This window comes from Halyomorpha halys, unplaced genomic scaffold, assembly GCF_000696795.3.
Source record: "Halyomorpha halys isolate HHAL.00 unplaced genomic scaffold, Hhal_1.1 Scaffold604.1, whole genome shotgun sequence".
NCBI lineage: Eukaryota > Metazoa > Arthropoda > Insecta > Hemiptera > Pentatomidae > Halyomorpha > Halyomorpha halys.
In genome coordinates this window covers 723,847-744,925 of record NW_027105224.1, presented here as the reverse complement: position 1 = coordinate 744,925, position 21,079 = coordinate 723,847, and the positions used below count along the sequence as shown (strand labels likewise).

The 21,079-nt window shown below is 29.5% G+C and overlaps 1 protein-coding gene across 5 annotated transcripts in view; it reads left to right on the top strand.

The window, feature by feature from the left end:
• The window catches only part of LOC106684715 (neuronal acetylcholine receptor subunit alpha-7), a gene marked incomplete at its 5' end in the record, with an annotated part of 211,926 nt that overhangs the window by 31,753 nt on the left and 159,094 nt on the right, over positions 1 to 21,079 (top strand). For all 5 annotated transcript variants that reach the window (XM_067049508.1, XM_067049517.1, XM_067049514.1 and 2 more), the window contains 1 exon segment: positions 14,836 to 14,945. In XM_067049508.1, coding sequence (XP_066905609.1) covers positions 14,836 to 14,945 — 110 coding nt within the window.

The window sequence follows — 21,079 nt, the reverse complement described above, 5'->3', positions numbered from 1 at the left end:
AAAAAAATCATTGAATATATGGTAATAAATGTTAGTATAAGGGAAAAATATTCTGAAAGAATGATTCATTCACTAGAATACTATTAAAATATTTTTTAAAAGTAGTAATGTAGGGCCGTGATATATCACACTGTGAATGAAATATAGCAATTTGTCGGGAGAAAGATTCCACTATCAATAACAAGTGGTTCTGCCAACTTGAACTCAACCCTTCAATTCCTTTTATCGCTTCCAACTCCGCACTTCTTTATTTACAGCTTAATATTTAACTAAATACGGAAATAAAAAGTTTCTTTGAAATATAATTTGTTTTTATTAATTGCCCATTTTATTAAATAATATTTTAATTTTTAAATTTATGCTATAAAAAAATGTAGAAGATCTTGTAAAATTGTACAAAGCAGAAATTATAATATCTACTCTACTCAGAGGACTTCCCCACCTCTTTTACTTCTAGTACCGATACAATGATTCCACCCTGTATTTTCAATAATAATGTTTTTTAAATTATTATTTTGTATTTTATCATACCTTACAATTTAATTATCATCCAAAGTAGCATCTGGAATGCTTCATAGATGTGTATAAATTCTGAATTATCCTATAAATCAATAAGCAAAAGCGAACGGGTTTCCATGGGGAATATATTATATTAAAATATAAATTCCAACTTCAATGCGCCATATTATGGTATGATTAAAACTCAATGTAGTAGATTATATGTACTAAATTATAGATAATTCGATTATCTTTCAAGTGCTTATATGATTTTGTTTTCAACTAATTAACTCATTGAAAACTGCTATCTCATAATCTAACCTGAATTTTGTTTGTGAGGGAGGTGAAAACATGCGTACAAAGCCTATCTCTACTTATACTGATCCAATTTGGGTATTCGATTATTTTTTAAGTAATTTTATTACCTATCATATAAAAGATATAAATAGTTTTCCTTAAAGTATATGCAAATGATTTTTTTTTATTCTTTATAATTTTTTTGTTTTCTTTTTTTTGAGGATTTATGATAGATTAATGGGCTATCTAAATCTTAAGAGCCGTTCAAACGCACTACTCTAGGAAAAATTATGTTTTATGGTTATTGTGAAACCAATATTTAACTAATATCAAAAACAATAATGAAGCAAAAATATTGGTCCACCTCTTAAAGAAATATTCGTGGCAAAGGCATCCTGACATACCAATGGCCAAAAAGTTTTTTTTTTTTAAAGTAACTATATTGGAATTGTAACCAAAATTATTTTTCGATATTGTAAAATTGTAAAGCAATAATTATATATTATAGTATATGTACGAATATAGATATTTCATAATATTCAATTTAGCTTATATGATTAAAACGGTTGGAAATACTAGATTGGATATTGTCTAGTTGTATACGCAGGTGTAACGTTGTTCTAACGTTGGCTTGGAGCCTTAGCATAGATTCTTTGCATAAATGTTGTCAATGTATTTTTTTTTTTTTACAAATGTTTGTGAAAACAATCGACATTGATATGTTTAATTCACAATGCGCTAAAGATTTCAGAATTTTCAGAATCCTACTGCGTTTCAGCAGAGCTAATTCAGAATAAATTTCTACCTCCCATATCGGTATAAACATCAAAATGTCCCTTGCGACCGTTTCCCGCTTACAATAAAACTAAATTATTACCCCGTATTATTCGAGGAATATATATAGCGAGAGGGTTGAATTCGAGCGAGGGAGTGTATTTGCAAGCCATCAAAATGGGACTTGATCCCCGCAAATAATCAGACTATTCATCTGACATGATGTATGGCTTTATCGGGTTGGCCCAATTCTCTTCCCGATATGAATAAGATTGCAACATCGCACCTCCTAAAGCTAAAAATAATTGATATAAATGAATAATTTTCAACTCATGGATCTAAAACTTCAAACATAAATTCTCCATTCTCAACTAAATGTTTAAAAACAATTAACAGTTGGGAGGAATAAGTTTGTTATACTTACCGAGTTTGTCATAAATTTAATTAATTACAGTTTGTTAAATATATACTGATTGTGACATAAAAACAAAGTGGCGATCCATTTTTATTTCCTACTGACTGAATTATCCATATCTACACAAGTTTAACAATAAATAAAGTTGGCTAAACACACACAATCATGCTTTGTAGCTAACAACCTTCTTAATGTTTGTTCCTGCAAATTGTTTTTTTTTTTGTTTTTTTTTGGAAATACCCAGGTCTCAGGATCAATCTAAAACATTCTTGAGCGCGTGCAAGCCATCTTTAGATACCATACCTATGGGAAAAAGCAATTTAAAATAACAAATGAAACTTAAATCCAATAAAAATACACCCACAATTAAAAAATGATTATAGTTTCTTTTTTCAAAAGTTTAAATAATTAATAATTATTTACTTATCTTGTGTTGAAATCAGCTCATAGTATTCCCTTGCTTTCCTTATGCTCTAATAATTTTCACTGGGACCTATCAGACAACGTAAATCATTACTTTCATATATCTGTATATTATATATTATGGGACAGCATTGTAATCATTAAAATTTTCGGATCTGAGTTTTCAACGGAAATAAACTTAATACGTCGAAATAAACAAGCCTCGTGCAATGGTGTGCATTTTTTTTCCCTTTTTACAAGAACAGAGGAATCTTCAAAAATATACAATTTTGTTCGTTCCTAGCCATAGTTTGAGGTAATAACCCACTTAAACCACCTGATTTTTTCCTCTCCACAGGACTGCCGTTTGACATTACTTCAAAGAGGGACTAGCTGTGTGCCGCCATTACGTAACATCTCGTTCTTCTCTTCTAGCCCTCTCCTCCGCTCTCAGCCTCTTCTAAACGACAGTGTTGAATTTCTTTACCGCTGCCCATTCTTCAACATTTTTCCAGTCGTAGCATATAGACCAAGTTTTATAGTGTAACATTCACCCTATGCAATGTTTCTAATTCATTAAAACAAAGAAAAACACATGTGTTATCGTTTCCTCAACCGCATGCCCCACTGAAATTCAGTAGTTTTCCTATTTGAAGCGAAACTGGTAGATAATGCTTAAATCCGTGTCCAGTCAACATTGGCGTAACGTAAACTTCCACTTTACAATCGACCTCAACACTAACCAACATCGGGTATCAAGTATCAATCTGTAGGTCCATCCTTCGATGTCTGCAACCACCCGACGCCGTTGCCACAGGATCATAGATATTTTGTCAAATCCAGAACTTTGTCCATGATTGTACGTCTGTATGAGTGAGGCAAGCCTAGCCCCAAAACGAAAAGTTGTTCAAAAATTTTTTTCTTCAAATTCCCCTATAACTAAATTCAGTAGTAGAGTAATTGAGTAATTGCTCATCTAAGGATGGTGATGATTTTCCTGCAGGAACTCTTAATTCTGAAGGTGAGTAGTCTCCGGAAGATAATTAAGACTAAAGTACCTTATTACTTTATTTGAAATTACTAACCGTCTATCACTGCTAGTTGTAATAAAAAATAAAGCAATGTGGTCATTGAAAGAATATGATAATTAACAAAAAGAACTATTTCATCGAGTTTAAAATTAATTTCCGAATATGTTGGTAGTAATATACGGTTGGAACGCCCAAACATTTTAGGGAAAGTAAAATCTTACTTTACTTATAATTAATCGTGAATATAAGTAGTAACATTTATAAATAAATACTTTAGTATTTCTATATTTGATATGACAACAGTTAGTTTTACTATTTCTTAGCCATATTCATTAAGCCTACTTAACAGAAATTAATTTTTACCTAAAATAGAGAGATAAGTGAAAGTTTTATGACCCTCGCACCACACCAGGTTTTTTTTTGTTATTATTAACTTATTTTTTTAGTAATTGTTTTTAAATTATAGGGTGTGTCCTACAGTATCCTTTCTAAATACTCCACTAACGCCTGTTAAACAGATTCGATACTTAAGACTCCATCTTGATAAGAAATTTACTGAAACGACATGAAACTGCTCGTAGATTTCGATTGCTACAGCACCTACTTGACAAACCCTCTAAACTTCCCATTCACTACAAAACTTTATTATATACTATGATAATAAGACCAACTTGGACATATGGAATTGAGCTCTGATGCTCTACCAAACTCAAATTCATGAATACTCAAATTCAAATACTGAAACATCAAATTCCTCCCGCATTCAATCCTTACAATCCAAAATTCTACGTAAAATCCTTGCTCCTTATTGCGTTATAAACAAACTCATCCACAAAGACCTTAACATCCCATTCATTGCAGATTTGGCCCAAAACAGATATACGTCTTTTCATTCCAAACTACTTACCCATCCTAACACATTAGTTCTTAATCTCTCATCCTTAACAATCCCTGATAATCCTCCGAGGCGTCTAAAAAGAAGATGGTCACGGGACCTTCTAATTAAATTAATGCTTGTAGTACCACCAATGGGTGGTTCCTTCCCAAGATTATCAAGTGTAAATGAAACATTCCACATACTTACTTATTGTATTTATTATTTTGTGTAGATGTAAATTACATTAAATAAAAAAAATTACAGGGAGAAGTTACTGTTAAAAATAAATATTGTATAGTTTTGAGCGTAGGCTTCTTATTGATGGGTTCGGTGTGCTGGTGTGTGGCAATCCCACAAGAATTCTATACGTGCCTTGGTCTTTGATATCCTCAGTTATTTTCCTGAAGAAAAGAAAAACCATGTGTGAACCAACTGGGGGAACTCTTATTTACAACCGAGTAAAATAACAGAAGAAACAATTAGAGGAAGGAATAAAAACACTATAGAAAAAAATATGAAATTACATAATTATAAATTGAATTTTTAATATCTCATCAACAAGTATCATTGGTTATGAGTAATAAAACTAGAGGAAGGTACAGTGATATAGCTAAAGCACAAGTCAGATCTTGTAAATGTCAGTATCTTGGATCTTAATTAAAACTTAAATTAAACAAAACTTACTGATAAAAGCTGTTTTAGCCTTGGTCATAAAATCATCTAGAAACCTTAAAATAATAAATTATTACACATTTATAGCACCTATTTTTTTTTACAGTTGGATGGAAAACATGGCCACTCAAGTAATGGTTCTATAAACTGGTTGAATTTACTAGCTACTAAGCGGCGACTTTGGAAGCGGGCGAGTCAGCTCGTCAGTTAATGATGATGACAACAAAACCTACTCGCTCAGTAGCCAACAAAACCACTCGCTCAGTAGCCAACAAATCGGATCGCCAAGAGAATGCTACTCAGTAGTGAGGATCGACCATACAAATTTCCCCCATCTTTTACCCCGCCCCGATCCGCAACGAATTCAGCACGAGAATGACTAAAATGACGATGGAGAACGTAGGAAATATTTCTTTTAAAGGACATTAAAGAGAAACAAACGGGTAAGAGTATATGGGTCTAGTTAGATCCGTAGTGGGTGACGTTTCGGTGGTATTCTCTTAGAAAAGTGCCAGTTAGTTTGTTAGCATGATTGTCATGTTCACAAACTAACTAATTAGCTATTAGCTTGTGTTAGCCGGCCTGTAGCTTGTTGGAAGACGAGATCGAAAACATTATGATTTTAAGGACAATTATAAAAGTAGAACTGAAGCTGATCCAAAATAATTTGATTTCATTTGATAAAGGGTAAGCCCGGAAAAAAATCAATATTAATATGATAAGGTTTTGTAGGTTAGACCCTTCTGTCTAATAGCCTCATATTTCCTTAACAGGTAAAGTCGATATTGTAATAAAATATATGTTAGTAGTCAATACATTTTAGAGTGAAAAATAGTTAGTTATCTCAAACATTTGATGTGGTAAGTGGATGAAGGGGTTATGTTACAAATTGTAAATTTTAAGAAAACATGGTTCAATTTTTTTTTTTTATTGGAGCCTAATATGTTTTTGAAGTATAGCCTACATCCAGGTATTTCACTTATTGCATTTTGAGTTCAGAGTACCCCACACTAGCCTGGTAGGCACCTACCCCACTCATCCACATTAAATTTAAAAAAAAAAATGTTACAATAGCCTCTTCATCCTCTTCATGTTACTCAGCCCTTCATTTATACACGGAATTGATTTTGGCTGAACCTCATTATGGACTGTAATTGGGATTGCGTGACGGATTATTTAATTAGTAACCAACTTGAGTGGGAGTGCGTAGAAATGATACGGTTTTTTTTTATTATTATACTAAAAAAAAAATGATTCGTTGACTAAACTATCAAATTCAATTTAAAGGATTCATGATAAGAACCAAGTTGCTTTCCCTATCCTCTGAATTTCTGTGGTTCACAAGCACAAATACCAAAGTTCCGCAGCATTTTTACTAAGAAAATGAGAACATTGTCTTTGAAAGTTCATAGGGATACTTTTCATTCATTGCTACAGCCATTTCGTAAACCTTACGACGTAAAAATTAATGTACTTTTCTTATCTAATTAAATCTCGAAATTTTAACCAGATTCAAATTTTAATGGAACATGCCTGTGAGCTTCGAAGCTAACTAAATCTCTCGAAGGTCCTTGATTTCCATAGATTTTAACTAAATTTAGAAATTAACTAATTTTTTAATTTTTTTTTATCTTATGTCCAATCTAACATAACCCTGATCATAGTATCCATAAATTTTTACTGGCTTCCTATTATAGTTATAATGAACCAGTTTTCGTCTTTTCTAATTTTATTGATCGTCCTGCTCGTATTCAATATTTATATTTATATGATCAACTTACATACCTCTCACCAGACATTTTTCACTTCAACTACAAATCACACTTTCTCTGTTTGCCCTTCTACTTTATATACACGTAACAAAAATACTAATTAAAATGTATACAAAACCAAGAGTACCGTAATTGAATTATATACAATGTATACTTATATATTTTTATTTTCATGAGGTGTAAATACAATATAATGGACTAGAGGAGAAAGTGTGATTTTAAGTTACAGAAAGAATGTTCTGAATATGGGGATATCACTGCGAAATGTTAATGTTATAATGTTTAAAAAAATAAAAAATAATGTTATTAAAGAATCAGAAAGTGAAGCCTATATAAACATAATAATGAACTATGCTTATAAACATTTTTTTTTTGTAATCTCAAATTAATGCTACTACTAAATGAATATGTTTCACCAATTCGAGATAACTGATTGAGATATTTGTAGTCAAACAGAGGGCCACTGTTGTAAAGGTGTAAAAAGAAGCAGCTGTTATTCATTTGCATTGTTAAGGGGCACTTTCTCAACTAAGTTTACTTCTTCTTTTGGTCTTGAAAAGTTAAGATCCGGATGATCCAGAATACTAAGGCTGGGTAACTCAATATTAGCCTTCATCCTCACTACTTACTCTTCTGTTTGGCTAGTGATGAATCCGTAATCCAGTTTTCATTACCAGAGGGTCTTCAACTAGTTCAGCTGGACAAATATAGACCTCATTCACGCTGGGTTCATTGTCAGATCTGATTACCTTTGAAAATCAACTAACTTCATTATAATTATAAAGTTTAAAGGAAGATTTGTCCCGTAAATCCAATACCTGCATAATGAGAGCCCGCCTTATTCAATTTTACTGTTTATTTATTGCGTAATATAAGCTATAATATCTCCAGTGATAAGTTTTAATTTATTTATTGAATCATTGAATAACTATGCGAAAAAACCCGCATTTTTTTAAAGGTGCTATGCATAGTTAAGAGAAACATTTATTTTAAGGACAATGATATGAATAAAATGTGAGCATCTCATCGCTGGAGCAGCAACTTGTTCTCTAGTCCTTCTTTTCTTTAAATCTTCTAATCTTTAATTCCTCCATAATTTTTCTGAGGATCACATAGATTCTTCCCGCCGCGCTACAGTTTTAACACCCTTTGTGGGGCTTTTCACTTTTTCTTGAAACTCTTTAATCGTGTGGCTATTTTCTCCACACCATCTTAATACCAGATTCTTTTCTCTATATCGCAACCATATTGTTAGCGTTTGGGTCATACGAGAAGATCCAGTTGGTCCCTCATATCTTTCCTCTACCACCCTTAACTATTATATATTGCATAGATTCTAACCATCCTCTCATTTAATAGTGACATTTGTCTCTGTATTCGTCTGCCCAGCGACGATGCGATATGCTCCCCTTTCGAGAAGGGCTGTCTATTAGCACTTCTCTCCACACCCTGTCCTAGTTAGGCACTGCCCCGTTCTTTTACCATCGGACCTGGAGGGTTTCGGTCGACTCTCTCTCGACCTTCTCGTCGGATTAAAACTAATTATCATTTTACTTTATCCCGACAAATTTAGATGCTTATTTTACTCGATTTGATTCCATCATATCAACTATATTTACCGTGTTTTTACAATTGATTGTTGCGTAGCTTTTTGAATTCTCTGGCTTACTCTTATTCATACTTCTTCAGTTAATGTACTGTTATTCCTTTAATGTAAGCCGACTACATTAGAAAATATAATCAGGACCATCGTTATAAATTCCCAAGAGGTTTACACTCGGACAACTACAAATAGCCCAGCCCAGTACTGAGTTCGGTTAATTAAGTAGTAACTATTGATTTTATTTACAAACCATTGATAACATTTAAAAAATTGTGATCAGGACCCATTAAAGATTGAAAGGGCTCATCTGAATGCCGTCCCACACTAAGGGTTAAACGAATTGCAATTCCAAGTATTTTAACAAAATTTCATCAACTATAGCAAATTCTCTAAAGCTCATGATAAAGCCTGGACACATAGGAGAGAACGGGTTAGATTGAGGCCTAGTAGAAGCAATCACGTTTTCCTAGTAAATTACCTACCGCTTCTGTGTGTTTAGGTAGCTCGAAATAGCAGTTATTTGCGTTTCTGTTAATTCCTCTTCATGGAAGGTCCCTTAATAATGATGTATATTTCACCTCCATTACTACTCCCTCACTCAACTTCAAAGGGCCTTAGCTGTCCCTCTTTGTTTAAACAAGATTGCTAGCAATTTCATTTATTAACAACTGAAGAAATATATTTTTAACTATATATAAAAGTTATTATACAAATATACATCATATATCTGTTATTGTGGATTGAAAATGAGCTAAAAACCTCATTATATAAAGGTTTTAAAGAAATGTTAGGTGTTTAATTTTTTACCCTTGGAATAATATAATTTATACCATAAAAACCCTTAAGAGTATTAAGTATGGTTTATAATGTATTTTTTGATAGAGATGAAGGATTTAGTTAGATATATACATCTAACTGTCCCTAAATACGTTATAAGCCATACCTGCAATGGCGTTAGTTATTACTATCCTTTAAATAATATTTGAATTTTTAATAATAATTTTCGAAGTGTTGTTATGGTTCTATAAATTATATTATTTTAAGGTAAAAATCAAACCTTTATTATAATGAGCTTTTTAGCTTATTTTGTATCTAGACTAATAGATAATTCACATATAACATTTAAGTATAGTGTTGAAATATAAATTAACATTAACAAACAAGGCAATTCATTCATTCACAGCATAATTTAACTTCATGAAGAATGTGTACCATTTTCAGTTTATTCTTTTTTTTTCAGAAATAAATAGCCCACTTTCGTAACTTATTTTGAGCTTTTTGCCCATTATCCAGTTCTATTGTTTTCTAAAAAAAATAAAATAATGCACAATAAACATTTTTTTTAAATTATTCATGCAATTCCTATAGAATATTTGAAATATATATCAGCATTTACACAGTTAATTTTCTATTTAATATCAATTCACAAATTTAACATGTTTCTGAGATAAAGCCAAAATTTAATTTAATTTGCTTTCCTAACCTTGACTGATTTGATGAAAATTCGTCTACTCTTTAAAAAAAAATTATAGTAAATTCTGAATATAAGTCCAAGGTTTTTTGATATTTTGTCTTCATTAGTCATAAGATTTTCCCATTATTTATCTAAAAATAATTTTAAAAAGGGCTATTTTTTCCTGAAAAGAAAGTTATAACAAAACCCTTTCATACAATTAAGATCTGGTTTATAACCACTATTTTCGATTTAAATAACAAAATTACCAAGTTCTTTACAACTAATAAACACCCTTAATTCAAATTATTTATCTTTCATCTTCTTATACCTCATATTGATCCTTTCCAAAAGTTTATATTTTTTATTTCGTTTTATTTAATATCCTCTATGTGATATCAAAGTTACCAATCAACGTTTAATTTTTATAACGTTCTGATTCTACAATTAACCATCTGTGAAATTGAATTTTTTTTTAATTTAAAGTCTTTTAATTTTAACTAACTTTTTCCATCAATAAAGTTTAATATAACCGTTTCAATGTTAGTATTTAAGTCAGTTATTAAAAATGGGGAGGGGAAATCTCCACTATTCATTCATGATTTATTTAGTAACGAACAAAGTTTATAAATTTAAATAAATGAATTTTTAATAGTTAAAAAAATATATTAAATTTTACTGATAGTAATGTTTTGGACGATAACGCCATAAAAATTAAATGTTTGATTGTAATGTTGAAATCTCATAAAGGAAATGATGTATTACGAAGTAACAAATTTAGATTTATGAAAAGGATAAATATGTGATAAAAATAGAAAAGTAAACAATTGAAATAAGGGTGTTAAGTATTAATATAGATTTTTGTCGATTTTTTTATAAAAATGGTACGAAGTCATAATAGAGTGAAATGAAGTTATATTGTTTATCATTTATGTTGTTTGTCATTGCTAGTTTATATTTTTACATAACTATTAATTATAATATGTTAATTGTACCTTATTTTAAATTGAAAATGAGTGAAAAAACCTGCAACATACATTATGATGAAGGGTTAACAAAGTGTGAAGAGTTTGATTTTTTCTATGAAATTATATAATTTACAACAAAAAAATTCAACACGATATTTAACAACGATTTATTTCCATTTAAAGGAAACATTGTGTACTTAACCTAATGATTCTTAGAGTGAATCTACATGAATTTCAAAGAATCTACATCACTATATGTATTGCTGCCATTCGAAGATGGGATCTCAATTTTAATTAATTTTATGGAGATTTCTGTGTGGATCTTATATTTTATTTAACAACTAGTTTAACTCGTTACAAAAGACTGATCTACATGACTGTAATAAGGCCAATCTGGGCATATAGAATTGAGCTTTGGGGCTCCTAAACCTTCGAATTCCTCTCGTATCCAATCCTTAAAATCCAAAATCCTTCGTAAAATCCTCAATGCTCCTTACTTTGTCACAAATAAAATCATATATAATACCTTAATGTTCCCTATGTAACCGAACTAGCCCGAACCAGATATCACTCCTTCCATTATAAACTCCCTAACCACTCAAACCCTCTAGGTTCTAACCTTGCATCCTCTTCTATTCTTGAAAATCCACCGAGACGCCTGTAAAGAAGATGGCCACGAGACCTGCTAATGTAAAATGTCATTTGAGTGCTACTGCTAATGAGTAGTTTCTCTACACGCCTGTAACACTCCATTTTAACTAAGATCAAATTTACTGAATGTATTATATAATACCCAGTTGGAAATATCAATAAAGATGTTGAAAAAAACTAGTTATTACAAAACAATAGTAATAATCATTCATAATGTGCGAAATTTATGTATGTGTGTGGATGTGTATGAAAATATATGCATAGTATAACTTCTCTGAACGCATACCCCGGACAGCTGCATTATTCCCAATAAGTACTTTTCATTCCTCTCTTTTTTTTTTACTTACGAGATATCACAGTATATTAACTCCTTCCTCCCGGAAACATCTGTATAACGCTGAAATAAACTAACCTGTTATATTGAAGTTTCACACTTTATAAGAAGGGAGGTGTATGAAGTATTGACCACCACCCTACACTCACACACACAAACACATTTATTAAGTATAAAACTTATTAAACAATGCCCGTTAAATATTGCTATTAATTTAAGATTTTGTCGCCATGGAATATTTCTTCTTTTCATTTCGTATTATTTCTATAGAAAATGAAATAACTTTGAATGAAAGCAAAAGAAAAACCTATTTATATTGGTATAATAAAGTAAAATATTTTACCAATAAAAAAAAAAAAAAACAGATAAACAAAAAAATCTTGAGTTTGACATTTATGAAAGATAAATTACCAAGTAACATAATATCTAAAAAATAAAAAGTCCATTCATCCTAAAATAACTAGAAGTGAGAGAAAATATAATTGAAAATTTCTAATTAATTATCACTTTGAGTAAAGAAAAACTTAATTAAGTTTTAAGAAATTTTCCGAGAAAGGAAATTGTTTTTGTTCTTGGTAAATTGTAGCAGTCCTATCAGTGAATTAACAATCGAAAAAAATACCATTTGGTTTAGGGATAAATAGCATTAAAGCATAAAAAAAAACTATGGGTAATTAAACATCCGTTCGATATATTAAATTTATAAAGAACATTATATGTAGATGCACTCCAAAGATGTTAATATTAAAAAAAAAAATCTTTTGGAAATTTAATTTTGAAAATGTACGCGTATTTCACCACAATGAAAACCGTTCTTGTCGATGAAATATCGGTCTATAAAGATATTTAAACAAAAAACAGAAAATTTCCTTTTCGAGAAAACCTGGAGTCGAGCTATTTACTAAAATTTTTATTCAATTGCATATCAGGTTTCAAAAAGTTGAAAACAATTTTGAACACAACAATTATTTTGCTCAAAACAATTATTTTCTTTAAAAACAAAAGAATGCGTTAAAAGAAGCTATGCTATTTAAAATTATTCATTATTCTAGAAAGCGCTTTAAGTGACCTGAGTTAGATATGATGGCCTTTAATTATGAATTAATTTACCTGACCTGAAAAGTTTTAAAATAATTTTTTCACTAAGCCTATTTTATTTATTTTTTAAAAAAAATTAAATACATTTCGTGCATTATATTATTTAACTGTTATTAGTCCCTAGTTTTTTATACGTGACTCTCACTAGGTTGTAGCTGGTTCCGGTAAATATGCTAAAGAATTTCAGGATTATAGGATAATAACATTTTTATTGGAAATTATCTATTTCATACATATACGAGATTCTAATAACTATTTATTTAGAAAAGGAATGATATAGAAGAGGAAATGTCACTTTCTCTATCACGGATAATTTACGGTATCATTACTTAATGACAGCACTGCTTATTAGAGTTCTGGCGTTTCTTCCGACAAAAAAATATCAAAGTGCCTTGAAAATACCCGCTAGTTCACCCACTCTTGGAGAATTATTCTAATTGCAACTGTATGATTGTTACAGTCATGATTGTACTTTCTCACTAACTCTTGCATTATATTTGATATTAAAAGTAATATTAATGAAGCAACGGTCACCTTAAATATCACATGTATACGCCTCGATAGTGGAATATCGTACAGTTTCCGTTATTGTGGTAAAAGTGCTAGCCATTACGATGGTGTAACTATTTGATAGTTACAGTTATGACAGCACTCACTGTCATGACAGTTTTACAATCTTGACAGTAATGTCACACTGGGTCTGGTGTGATCATTAATATTGCAAAATATCTCAGTGGGCTAACATTCGCATTAACCGCCACGTTTAACTGTCATATGTATAATGACTGTGAGATGTCGCGACTTAGCAACTTTACTAAATGTAATGGCGATATGCGGGAAAACATCGTTTTATATATTTGCCCCAAAACTTACAGTTTTATCAGCCCCAAGCCACAAAAATTAATCTACCCCAGGACACAAAACCATATCTACGAAGGATCCCAAAAAAAATTTGTCCAAGAAATTGTTGAGTTTCGCCTTGTTTCGCCTTGTCACCTCCTACATTACCTACTACCATAGTTAAAAAGCATTGTTTGTTGTCGTGTGGGAAGTGACTTACGACCGATAAGGTTTAATACACAAAATACTAATTACTGAATTTTTACCAACCTACTTTTCTAACTATTTTTTAAGGTGAAAACTTACAAAAAAAATGAAAAAATACAATATTTGGAATAGTTTCACTATTTTCACTTAGATTTCATTCACCGACAAATTAATACTAATTTTTGTTTCGCAACATGTAATCTTTAACAGGTAGTATACGCAGTAAATGGATTTTTTTTTTTAGTAAACATGCAGTAAGTAATATATAATTACTGCTCTTTTACTAAATAGTAAAAAGATGCTGCATTTCTGGTAAGTAAACGAGTTGCTAGGAACATGATTATTAAGCATTTAAAATTATTGTATTAACTTTTTTTTTTTAATAAAAAATAATTGTTAATAGTTATTAGTTGTTGATTACAGGGACGCGAAAATCTTAAATATACTGCGTTCTTGCAAATCACTCTGTATTTATTGATATTAAACCACCTCTAGAAACATTGAACTCACATTTTTATACATGGTACACAACTGTTAATAATTATTAAGTAACAAACACATTTATTTGAAAACAAAAATCTACGAAATGCAATTATCCTTATGTTTAATTATTCTTTTTCACTTTTCATAGCTTATAGAGAAACGTTCAAAATATCTCCCATTTTTAATTTTTTTTTTTAAATTATTACTGTATTTGTAGTCTAATGCAAAAAAAAAATTTTTTTGGATATAATATCTGTCTAAATTCAAAATTATATATGGATTACTGTACGAATTAAAAAAAAAGGTAAATATGAATCGCTCAAACAAGGGATCAAACTTTAGTAAGTGAAAATTGGTTTTGAATAATTTTCTGTGACATTTTCAGCCCGCTTTTCCTCACTGATTTGATGAAATAAGCTGAAACTTTTACTGTTCTGCACATAGTTGGAAATTATTGCAGGAATGGAATGATGTAAATCTTCGTTGGAATGCAAGCGAATACGGTGGAGTTAAGGACTTAAGAATACCACCACATAGGATATGGAAACCAGATGTTCTCATGTACAACAGGTAAGATGTTAACAATAAATATAGGTTCTTCTTATATATTTTCCAAAAGCGGATGAAACCAGCCAAGGCACCATGGAAATTTATTATTATCACATCCTAATAAATGTTTATTACTTATAATTATGTTTTATATTAGAATTATTTCTTTTTATATTTGAATTTTTAAAAATAGATGACTTGCAAGAGAGGAAGTGCTACATAACTATTCTAGCACCTACTTTTAGATTAATGTTGAATTATCAATAACGTAGTATTTTTTAGATATTTTATATTAAAAGGAAATCTAATTAAAATGATAAAAAAATTCTTATAAATCAGTGAATTCAAGATGAAAAAAAATTGTACCTGAAATCAAATTTTTTCATCCATGGGAGATTATATTTTTAAATATATTATGTACTATCGAATTTAAATTCCTACATTTATGTTTTAATGTTCATGATAATTACAGTTAAAACGAGATATATAGACAAATTTATTTATCTCTTCTAAGCTATAAACTTATCATTGTACACTAAGAACACAAAAACACTTCTTACTAGTTGATTCAAATATTTTTGGAATGGTAAAGTATAAGTAATATAACAAATATAATACATACTGAGAATTGAATTTCTAATTCTATTCCATTAAGAGGAAAATTAATAACTACAAAATAAAAAAAAAAAAAATAATATTTTTTTATTTGGACATGGGAAAATACAGGATCATCATCATAAATAATTGTATTTAGAAAATAATTTAAAAAAAATAATGTATATAAATATTAAATACAATTAAATTTTTTATTTATTTTTGAAGTCAAATTCTGCTTTGTTTTACCTTTTTCAGTAAGTTTATAAAAGTCAGCACATTTCATGAACAATATTTAATATTCTGGGTCTTATTACTATAGTACTATATTATTTAATATAATAATATTTTATTATTATTATTTTTGTGATATTGTTAAATCTAGTAATAATATGAATATTTTATTAGTATATTTCAAAGTAACTCTGCCGTTTTTTCGAAAAGAGTATTACTCCAGATCAGCATGAAAGGTTTTTCTATTGTCTGAGTGCTTTCTTTAGAAAAGGCTTTCCATAAATGAGTAGGATACTTACATATGCCATCAACAAGGACTTAAACCTCCTAAGAGAAACTATTGTCGACTATATAAACAATTCATATAGAATGTTAACACAATAGCACAAAGAAAAAGAATTCACTGTTACTAAATATCACTGGTTACTTAAATCTCGGGGCAGTAAATCTAAAAATTTGAATATACAAAAAAAAAAAAATAAGATTTTGAAATGGAATCAGAGTTTTTATCTATTTTTTTAAATTATTAAAAACAAAAAAAAATACTGTTTAAGTTAAAATTACTTCGTTTTTAATAATTAAGAAAATAAAACCAAATCCACTCAATAATAAAAAGAGCTCAACTGTTTTTAGAATGCAATTGAATTTAATATCAAATAGAATGAAATTAAAAAGTTCGTAATATATTTGATGATTTATTAACAAATTTTTTAGCAATAATGAAAATGTTAAGGCTTCTTTTTTTTATATTTCTCTGTCAATAGTTTCCAAAAAGTTCCATAGTAAACAATTAAATACAAACAATTCCAAATATAGTTTTTTTCTAAATTATAAAGCACTGGAAAATTAGAAGGAACATAGAATTAGAAGGAAGTTAATAGTGAAATCATGAATGATCAAAAAAGCCTTATGATAAAAAATAAAAAGTTTAATCATAAATACGACAAAGTAAAATTTTCAATTATTAATTCATTTATTCATTCAGTAGCTCACATAATTCAAAATGGCTGACAGCTTTCAAACTTTATAGAATCCTAACAAATATCCATAGAAACTTTGAGCTAAATGTGAACCATGTTGATCTTCAGAATTTCATACAATTTTCCATTGTTCTACAACGCCCACATCTTTACCGAGAAAACATTTTGACGCTACGAAATGCTTTTATTGTTAAGATGAACAAAAAGGTTATTTTATAATATACTAGCAGAGCCATGGCTTAATTTCGTGGAAGATTTGCTATTTTCCGGCCTGGCAAACTTAGGCGTATACGGGGAAGGCATCAATCATGTTACATGGACCAAGGAAGACAGAATATCCTCATGGATTTTAATCAAAACTGTAACAGTGGCGATACAAAAAAAATTAACAATTATATTTATGTATAATATTTATAAAATATATTTCTTACTATTAGATTGGTCTAAGTAAGCAGTACATAATATGCTCCGTACGGATAAATGCCCCAGGATATATAATTCATTGGTATAATTCTGTTTAGAGTTAAGCTTACTTATAAATTTTAATAATTCGTATACATTCAATAAAATCCCCATAAACATGGTAAATAAAAAAATGATTTTATAGAAAATCATTACTGTAAAATAGGGATGAAGATATCAATATATATATTTTTAGTGCCTTTAGAAAAAGGGAAAAGTGATGAAACTTTACATTTAACTGAAGTATAAAGTCATTTAAATTTAAATGTCTTAGCAAGCATTATACATTTATAAAGGTATTACTCGTCATAAAAAATGTATCAAATTATTATTAACATTTACAATAAAATAATATACTTATTATTAGAAAGGAAAGAAAAAAAATAGATTTCTTAAATTAAAAAAGAAGGAAGAAAATCTATATTAAATGAATCAATTAAAAATCGATTTAAAATAATAAAAATTAAAATTGATCATGCTAACAGTAGGGACGTTACGGCCGTGCAGGTTGGGGAGCAGGTCCCAGAGCTCTCGGTTCGGAACGAAATGGAGCAGCTTATATTTATTTTTCGGCGGTCCCAAAAAATTTAGCTTGACACTCCCACCTTGGTTAGAACGCAGAAGCAACTCTAGTAGCTACCAGGGGTTGGCAAAAAGGACCAGGAGGCCCACTTGCCGGACTAGTTCCCCCATTAACTACAAATACTTGTACCAGTAGTATTAGTAGTTATTAGTAAAAAGATTTATTACAAGGAAAGGAATTAAATCGCTCAACACAGAAAAAATTAAATAAGAAAGAAGAAAATTATAACAAAATAATAATTAATTATCAAAACTAGTACACTATTCTTAAAACTTTCATTCCAAAATATTTGCAAATATAGAAAAAATATCAACTGCTTTTTCAAATATTTTTTTAATTAAAAAAAAATTGGTTTGGTAACATCGGTCATCAATACTCAAGTTTTAATATTATATATGATAATGAAAAAATAAAATTTTAATTACATAATAATAATAAGTGACTTCATTAATATAATAAAAAGTAAAAAAAAGGGAATATTTATTTTGTTTAAAAAAATTGAACAGGTCTGGATACGAATCTACGCAATAGACAGTAATTTATTTTGAGTTCTATTAGCTACAAATCGACTCTGCAATCGAGTACCCAGCTGGTACTTCAATAAAGTGGCAACCTAAGGAATGAATCGTGAAAAAAGGCTGGCAATTGAGCCTATTGCTGACCACCACCTTTTCCTATCATCAAGAATTAGTTAGTACTTTAGCAGTACTCTAGTAGTAGAATTCTTTTAGGAAAAAAAGCGCGAAAAATCGATTTCTAATTTATAAGTCGTTCACCTTGGAATGAAAATTAAACCTAAACGACCCCAAGTTTATTGTGTATAAAAATAATCTTTATATAATTGTCGTAAAATTTTTATTCTATGGTAAAACTCTTCTAAAGTACCTTCTACAAAAAACAGGCATATCTGATTTAAAATAGAGTACATTTGCCCACATTTCAGCCCTTGTAAAGCTCTCTATGTTTTGTAGTACTCAATACACATTTTTCTTTTCAAAAAATGAAAAATCACCATTTTGTGACTTTATTTTGGCAAATATCAAAGAAAATGACGTACGGACGAAAAATGTCATTTATCAATCTACTTTAAAGTTAATTTGACAAGCATCATTGAGCACTAATAAACGTCTATCCGTCTAATAGCTTCGGAGAAATGAATCGTTTGCCAAGATGTCTCATTTTGGAATGTATGGTAATGTCAAAACAGTGAGAAAATATTTTTTAAGACTTGACGATAAAAATACCTAATATCAATATATAATACTTAATTCGTTATTAACTAAATATAACATAATTAATACATACAGTCATATTGTAAATAAAATAAATAGTTGTAAGCTGACTGCGAAAAAAAAGGTATTAAAAGGAAATAATTAAAATACAACAGATTAGATTATTATTAAATCTACTGTGCTACTAACTCCAAGGCCCTGGGTTCGAATTAGGCTGTGGTAGATAATTATTTATTCTATTACTCTAGTCATGAGTCAACCGTATGGGTTCGGGAGCCCTCCAGGATCCACCCAGTCCTATAAATTGGGCACCTTAATTGGGGAAAAATCTTGTGGTCGAGCGTGATTCTACAGATTTATTCATTTTTTTACTGTATAAATAAAATAGTAAAGTTTACCGTTTGGGGGTGAAAAATGACAAACTAACCTTGTCGTTTTGGCAAACCAGGTTAATTTATTTTAATATCCTTCTTTATCTCATTTTCATTATTATTTATTTCAAAATATGTTTTTCCATTTTTTGTTTTGTCCATCAGTTCATAGATGAAAACACCCATTGCTTGGGAACTCTTTGTTGAACAGACGATGTCACCTAGCCAGTATATATTAAATAAGGCATGTTTTTATGATGTTCCCGTGTTGTAAATATTTTCCAAGATATTTGCCATGGAATAAACACTAAAATCTTTCTTGAATAAATGTTCGATCGTCTGCTGATTTAATGTCAGCCCAAACGCAATGAACTTACCAATAAACCGTAACTAACAGTCTTGAGTGTTTATTTTGTCTTTTATTCTTTTAATTTTATAAATAATTTTATATTTTATTATAAGGATTTAATAAATTGTAATGGTTTTATTATAAATTCGTACTATAATAAATAAGTTTCTTATAACAGTGTGCTTTTAAAAATTAAAATACTACCATAAAATGCAGGATAAGAATAAATAAAAGCCTACATGTAATATATAATTTACACTGATATTAATATAAGACATTTTTAGCTTTGTGAAATGTGAATTTTCTAATTTGTGATATATTCTTCATGGCGATACTTAAAAATTTCTTTAACAAATTATTAATTGAGAATAGAAAAGAAAAAAAAACTTACATCAATACTTTTTTTTTTTTAGTTTACTCTTTTTCTTTACTTCGAATTTATTTATTGGTTTTCTAAAATCTATCTGCACTGAAATGAATCGAAATATTTCCTCCAATATATTAGACGGAATTTTTATGAAGCTGTGTTATAGTTTTCGTTTCTAGAGAATACTAATAATGATAATAGGGAATGTAAATGATGAAAACAATTCCAAAAACTACACAAATATTAAACAAAACAGTAGAAATTAAATAAGTCTCTACAATCGATATTTAGTGTATGTCCTCAATATTTGCGTTATCGTCAGAGTTACAAGTACTTATTCATGCATCAACGAATTTGTTCATCAATACCAATCAATCATTTATGTCTATAATCAAATTCAATTTATAAAATAAAAGAAGCGAATTAAATAATTTTATGAATTTTATTGGTTCGATCCAATCTACGATCGATGAATAAATTAAAAACCAATATTACAGATATGTTTAATCCTTTATATTTAATTGTTTATACAATTCGAGTGGAAGATCCACTAATAATGTTATTGGAGTGCGCAAATGGTGTAGGAATATTAAGACGAACCGCCTCGCTACCTAACCAACTTGGAAGTGTGCCAGTTAATTACACAAGCCCCCACTGCCGAGTCATTAGTAATTTTGGAATTATTTCGCATTGACCAAATCAGCAAAGAATCAACTTAATTTCAAAATAATTATAGACTGTGCCAAAATATCTTAATAAATCCAAATGACGAAGTACCGAAATGATATGAAAGAACCTGAAAGAATGTGACAAACAATCCTTCAATTATATGCAAATGTTGGACAGAATTATATTTATTGTGAATTGTTTTATGAAATGCCAACCTGATTATGAGCAATAGAAATTGAAAGTAATTAGCTCCCAAATATTTGGCAAACACTCCAGAAAAAAAGTTTTTAGTTGAAATTCTTTATATTTTATGA